General features: G+C 40.0%; 1 protein-coding gene across 15 annotated transcripts in view; it reads left to right on the forward strand.

Moving 5' to 3' along the window:
- LOC5577563 (polypeptide N-acetylgalactosaminyltransferase 5) overlaps nt 1-5,393 on the forward strand; it is a 367,508-nt gene extending 362,115 nt beyond the window's left edge. For all 15 annotated transcript variants that reach the window (XM_021846257.1, XM_021846247.1, XM_021846248.1 and 12 more), the window contains one exon: nt 3,836-5,393. In XM_021846257.1, the coding sequence (XP_021701949.1) occupies nt 3,836-4,009 (174 nt within the window). In that variant the 3' untranslated portion in view covers nt 4,010-5,393. The remainder of the gene's footprint in view (nt 1-3,835) is intronic.
- The last annotated feature ends 2,003 nt before the right edge of the window (nt 5,394-7,396 follow it).

Raw genomic sequence — 7,396 nt, forward strand, 5'->3', positions numbered from 1 at the left:
TGATTTCGATCAAATAAACTTCGAATGGGCGTAACCCTAAATTCTAACTAGGGATTTTTTTCATATTCGGCCCAGAGGTGCAGAAAAGCGTCAGGAATCAACTGACGACTGCCGTTTGGATGGTATATATTTTTTGATAATAACGGTAATTGATGCATCGCGACAGACAAAGGGGTCGCCAATTAATCATGTCTCGATGGAGAGGGGGGATTAAGGCAACGTGACGACTCCTCAAGTAATCAAATAGCAGTTTAATTCGCCCTGCGTGTTAATATAGTGCTATTATACAGCTGACATTCCATATAATAGCCGTATAACAGTCCTATGCACTATAAGGCATCAGGAGGTCATAAATCGATAAATGTTGTTTCCTAAATCATTTTTGATTATTTTCTACGTATCACTAACAACATTATTTAGAAAAATCCAAAAAAAAGTGCATCTCTTTCGGAAGAATTAGTGTAGTGTGCTATTTCAATACCTAAAAAATAATGCGCTCTCGGGCTAGGCATTGGATATGAATAGAAAGCGTTGTGTTTGGATGGGCATCTAATTCTTCCGAAAGAGGTGCACTTTACGAAAAAGGACCACGTGATTGTTGAGCTGAAATTGAATTCAGATTAACTTCTGCGTTCATGAGTCCTCTCATGGCGTAGGGGTAACGCGCCCTAACTAGAGATCAGGGAGTCGTGAGTTCGATTCTCACTGAGAAGACGTGTAACTTTTTCGCAAAACTTCACATCAATTTGTCAATTTAATTCAATTGCAAAGTAGATGTAATGTTTAGCTTTTCGGTAGTTGTTAAAATTCCACTCGGCTGGTTAGCCGTAAACCACGATTCCTAATTAAAAACAAGTATACAAATTTTGTTTGAATTTTACATATAATTAACGCTGTCATGAAAAAATGTGTCATTATAAGCATGCAACGAGCTCACCAGTTGGTAATCCATCCTCGACTTAACACGGATATCTTTTCGCACTCACACATCGTGAACCGTAAAACTTCTCGGCGCCAAACAACCGTCTTGCTTGGGCCCTCCGAAGCACTGTCCAGCAAACGCGCAAAACGAAAAACAAAAACAAACACCCGGCGTCCCGAAAACAAACTGTCTTGCTTGGGCTCTGGTTCAGAGTATTAAGTCCTTTAACCGGTAACTGGATCCACTGGATACGAGTAACTGACACTGAAGAAGACTGCAAGTGGTAGTCGAAATACGCGTATCTGTCAAAGATAAGCATTTAGGAGCGGAATTAAAAGGTATACGGTACTCCATCTACTTTTAAGTTTCTCTATTGAGATTCTGCTCAGAGGATTCGAACATTAATTAAAGAGAAACTTTGGTCACTACAAGTGTCGGCATTATGCCTGTTTTATACAATTTCAATATACATATACAATTTTTGGCGTTAATTAAAAATGTTTTTTGAATTGTTCGACATTATGAATGTTGACGTTAATGTAATGTAATTTTATTTAGTTCGACGAAATCCTTTAGGTACAAGGTAGCCTAATTTCTAGGACAAGGAAGTTAATTAAAAAACATCTACCAAAGACTTTTCTTCTTGAGACAAAAATGCACAGCAATACTCTTATGTAATTTTCAAACAAACTATGTATGGTTCGTCACTACAAGTATCGGCATTATTCCTGTTCCATATAATTTAAAATATATGCATATATTTTTTTTTTCTTTTCGTCATTGATTAAAACTTCTTTTGAATGGTTCGACATTATAGATGTTGACGTTTATTTTAAATCTTCTACCAAAAACTTCTAGAGACAAACATAAAAACTAGCTTTAAGTATAAGTCGTATTTTTCCTTCTTTTCCAAGGATCGCCTCTCCGACCAAAGGTGACTCCCAGATCTTTTCCTCCCCTACTAATAAACACCCTTCCCGTGGTGATTGTGTAGATACAATTCTTACCAGTTCCGATCAACCACGGAGTAGCACCCATTGACATGTACAGTCAGTCTATTCTATGCTATGCTATACTAAATCAACTCCTGAAGAAATCATTGGAGTTCATTTGGTAATTTATTTTAAACAAACCTTGGGAAAATTTATCGATTTAAGAGGCATTTCTTCCATCAAGGATTTCATAACCAATCCCAACTTGAAAAACACTATATTGAGGAAATAATCAAACTTTCTTGAAATTCCCTTATTAAAGCTGTAACGAATCATTGCTTTCCAGCGCTACTTTGCCAGCTAATATTTCCACTTCCATGTCAATTCACTCGAAGCCCTCGTGACGATTTAACCATTGATATCATCGATAATTTGTAGTAAACTAATGTGTTTCTGAACAAGAATTAAGAAAAGAAGAAGTGTAGGTTCATTAAATGACATTTTTGTTATTAAACTACTAATACAACATATCAACGAAAGTTCCATCACTTTAGTCATAATTCTACAAAAGCTATTTGTTCAATGTTATTTCAACAGTCGGTTTCACATTAGCGTCTTACATTTAGACGGTGTTCACCTTAATTTTGAGGGCCCCTAAATCGAACTCGGCCCGTTGTGGAAAACCCTAGCTACGCCACTGATTTCACTCTTCACAGATTGGGCATTGTTGGTATTTAAGAAATATGCGAGAATACGTATTAGTGACTGAATCTCTTTGATCGAAATGCTTTTATTAAGAAGTTTAGAAGGCGCAGGGTGAGGATGAGACTAGGTATGATGAGGTTTCCGATGCATAGCCAAATATATGTTTTTGTTTCTCTCAGAAAATAAATCAATTATGACTGATAAGAGGCGCGCTACATTGAAGGGTCTAAATAGCGTGTTCTTTGTAACTTAATTGGTTCCTGCAGATGTTTATGAGGAAACAAAACAAGAACTGTATAAAAATCGATTATTTAGTGCCCCTCATTTGTAATTGAGTAATAACATGCACTACATTACGGATGATGTCACAATATAGCTTAAATACTGAAAATTTCTTAAGTTTAAGAATCCACCAATGATTTTGAAAGAACTTGATCAATTTATTTGGATAAAATCTCGGAAAACTTTGATAATCACTTTCAAAAATTTTCAATAATAAATCATTCATTTGTTTTTAGCGATTCCTTCAGTGGGCTTTGTGGTTGTACGGTTTACGGTGTCAGTCATTTAGCGTATTTTGACGTGAAGTGTGAGTTCAATTTCCGCTCCAGTCGATGTAATCTTTTGGTCAAACGAAAAAAAATCATCACTGAACTACTGGATATTTCGTGCTGTCCTGCGCTAATGTTAGTGTTCGTTCAGTCGGTGCAGCCTTTAGCTGAAGATGGTGTAAATTGTCTTTATAAAGGAAATCCTCCGAAAAAAATCATTTTGCGCTTTTGGGATTTCTGTAGTTAGTATTTGACCAACCAGATCTGGAATAGAACTCGATCCCTAACTGATTAGTTTCGTTCTCATTGTCTGATCTGAATGTCATTGCAATATCCCAGCTAAATCCGAAAATTGAAAGATACGGTTTCTATTGTTTGACGAATTAAAAAAACGTAACATACTCCTACTGGCGGGGTAAAATTGTCGTTCAGAAATCATTCATCGATTTCAATGATGAATTCTTCGTAAGAAAATGAACCCTATTCTACTCTAAGCGTACAATAAACTTCAACTCATTCCCATGAGGAGAGAATTTACAGTTGTTTGAGACAGATGGAGACGCATGTTTTTTTTTTAGATTTAGGTGATACACACTTGTGTATCAGTCAGAAGTGGTAACCTATCACATTCCAACTAATTTTCTACCATAATTAATTATTGTCATTCAACTCCAATCTAACACTCAATATTCTTTTCACGCCTTCTCCCAATCTCTTCCCCTTAGGACAAGACTATCAAACACGTCAACAGTGGCAACTGCCTGACGCGGCCAACGCAGGACGACCCGTCCACGCCGCTCCTGCGACCATGCAAATACACCAAGGGCCAGCAGTGGCTCATGCAGTCCAAGTTCAAGTGGCAAGCGCAACACGACAATCGAATCAGCGACGACAGATAAAACCGACCAGGTCCCCAGGGATCAATAACGGTTCCGACGTCACGACCGCCATTATCAACATCATCATCATTATCAACAACAGAAGCACACGGGGACACTCATCACTATGTCCCGTTACTACGCAAGCAACCAACAGCAAAGGGATTGAAGGTCCAACGGACGCAAGGTCTTTCTCGTCCTGTGAGATTGAGAGCTAAAATAGTATAATGTGATTCCTTTTTTTGTCTGATATATCATCGCAAAATTTCGGTCGTCCGGGGACTACTACTATACAATAGGGAATGAACCTTTTTGCGGTTATTTTAGTCGATTTATATCTTCTTGATAGTGTATAGGAGGTAAGCCAAGTTATAGACACACTTTTACTATTGATTGAGTTTAGGAATTAATTAGAGTTTGCTAACATTTTCCACGTCCGTGGCCGTTCGCGTGGCTGTGTGATTGGAATTGAGCGAGTGGGAGGACACAATTAATGAACGTGACAATTAGTTTTTGCCAGAGACCGTTGAGGTTGAGTGGTCTTTTGCGGACGATGTGTTGAAAGACATGAAAATATTTGCCAGGAGTAGAAAGAAAGTCATCGATAATAAATGCAAGAATCCCGAACAAGGAGAGTCCACATACAGTGTTTGGCAATATATTTGCAATTTTTTTGATTTTCCATTCAAAAAGATCGACTTTAGTAGTCTAGATCTCAGTTATTTATGGACCGATTTGAATGAAATATTCACTGCACGCCAGATATAACTTGAACTTCAACCAGTAGCGATGTTAGGGGGTGCGGTCCGCACCGGGATCTGGGCCAAATTCTCCGAACTAAACCGACTTAAACAGCTCTTTTCGACATAGTTAAACAATTTTGGGTATGAATCATAGATTTTTTTATTGTTCAACAAGATTCCTTTCAAAGAACTCGTGTTTGGAAAAACCACTCAATAACATATGGTGAAATTCAAATCATGTCGGAAGAACTGTGAAAATTTTATTCAAATTGGTTCATCAATAACTCATATCTAATCCTCCGAAGATGACCATATTGTTTGGAAAATCGAAAAAGTTGCAAATGTATTGTCCAGTACTGTAGCTGCGATAAAACGAAGCCAGAATGAACGATCGCAATGTACATACAAAAGCGTAAGCACACTAGAATATTTTCCCTCCCCCATCCAATAAGAGATGGCCCGAACGCGTGCAGGAATGCCCACTAAAGGTGAGAGGGGCAATTTTACCAATTAGCACAAGCGGAAATGTTCCTAACCTCTCTCCGGGGTTATCACACGAGAGCTGAGAGGTCACGAGCGTGTGTTAGGTCAGTAGTAGAACCAGTTTCGCGATCCTGACAGCAGGCCATCGACAGGACCGAACCAAAAAAAAAAGGAAATTGACGCATATCACGTAGCAAAAAAGAAATCATCATTGGCAATGTCCGGTTCCGGATTTGAGCGCGCGTGTTCCACAGAAAAACCTTCATAAGAAGTAGAATGTTGATCTGGAAATAGGGAAGTTTGGCGAACCGAATCCATGTAGTCTCATGATTTTTTTTGTAATTGAAGATTCGTTCGATATTTCTGTAGACTTTAATGAGTAATGACAAAACAGCGGTTCAAATCAGCGCGTTCGGAATGGTTTGGTTTCAAAAAAAGGAGAGCATTTCTCTCTTAAATTACATGCGGTATCCCATGAAAAAAATCCTCGTCCTTATGTGGGTTTCGAACCCAGGAGTCGTGTATGCTAGACGAGCGCTTTGTCAACTAAATTACTGAGCCACTTGATGACTCAGAAGGTTTAAAGTTTCGAATTGAAATCCCAACAGCCAACGCGCGGCTTTCCTCCATATATTTAACTGTTAAATCTATCCATATTTTAGAAACTAACAATGTTTGACGAAGTTAGGGACGTTAATATTAAAGACGGTAAACAAATTATTCCACGCCAGATTTGGGCATTTTGTCCTCCTCGTCCCCGTTGGGCTTATTCTTGATTTAACGCAAAGGTGGCGCTGTTCTAGAATGGTGATTGATGATCCCAGTCGAACTTATTAGTGATAACTTAGGAAGAAACATAACCACTATCATCTGATAAGAACTTGGCTTTTCAAAGCATAAAGAACCGTAAATATTCATTTAAATTTTGCGAAACTTTCGCTACCTAACCTCACATTTGATCTTCACACAGTGGCGTGTAGTATCACTCGTAGAATAACCTCACTTTTTGTATAGGTAACGCCTTTAACGCTTTTTATCACCCTGTGTGCTTCTAGGGATAAAGCAACTAGTCTGCCGCCAATAAATGTTCAGCCGACAATGTCTATATCATCTGCGAATCAAACAAATTGATTGGATCTCGTAAAAATCGTACCCCGGCTGTTAAGCCCGGCTCTCCACATAAGACCTTCTAGCGCACTATTGAACAAGAGGCAAGAAAGTCCATCACCGGCGGGATCCGAACGAACTGGAATGTTCGCCTGAAACCTTGACACAATTTTGCACACCTTCCATCGTTGCTCTAATCAGTCTCGTGAGGGAACGCTGTTCTCGTCCATGATCTTCCATAGCTCTACACGGTCAATACTGTCGTATGCCACTTTGAAATCGTTGAACTGGTGGTGCGTAGGGACCTGATACACACGGCACATCTGGAGAATTTACCGCACGGAAGAGATATGGTTCGTTGTTCAGTGGCCGTCGATGAAACTGACTTAATAACTTCCCACGAACTCAGTTGCTGTAGGACGACGGAAAAGAATCTGGGATTACGCGGCGTCACACTCCAGTTTGTCGCTCTTTTTGTAGAAAGGGCCTATAACGCCTTGCTTCCACGGAGGAGTAGCTCTTCCGTTTCTCAGATTCTGACTGTCAGCCGTTGCAGACAAGCGGCCATACTATCCGGGCCCATCTTGATAAGTTCGGCTCCGATACCATCCTTGCCAGCAACCTTGTTTTTGTGAGCTGTTGAATGGCATCCTTAACTTCCCCCATCAACTGTCCGCTGTGCTGACGCAGCCATCGCTTTCGCTGTCCAAAAGGTCAGGTGTCTGTGTTTTCTACGTCTTTCAGGTGTCATCGTAGTCCTGTTTCCACCTTTCAACCACCTCGCGTTCGTCCGTCAAGATGCTCCCATCCTTATCCCAGCACATTCCAGCTCGCGGCGCGAACCTTTCGCGGTATTTGTTCTGATATAACTTCCGCGTTTCTTAAGAATGCTACAGCAACTCCGTCTCTTGACATTCCACCTCTTCCAGGCAGCGCTTCTTGTCCCGGAATAGGCGGGTTTGCTGTTTCCGCTTCAGTCTGTATCGTTCTACGTTTCGCCGCGTACCATGCTGCAGCATTGCAGCTCCTCGTCGAACCAATCGTTTCTTGATCTCCGTTCCACATATCCGACAGT

Source organism: Aedes aegypti, chromosome 2 (genome assembly GCF_002204515.2).
Source record: "Aedes aegypti strain LVP_AGWG chromosome 2, AaegL5.0 Primary Assembly, whole genome shotgun sequence".
Taxonomy (NCBI): domain Eukaryota; kingdom Metazoa; phylum Arthropoda; class Insecta; order Diptera; family Culicidae; genus Aedes; species Aedes aegypti.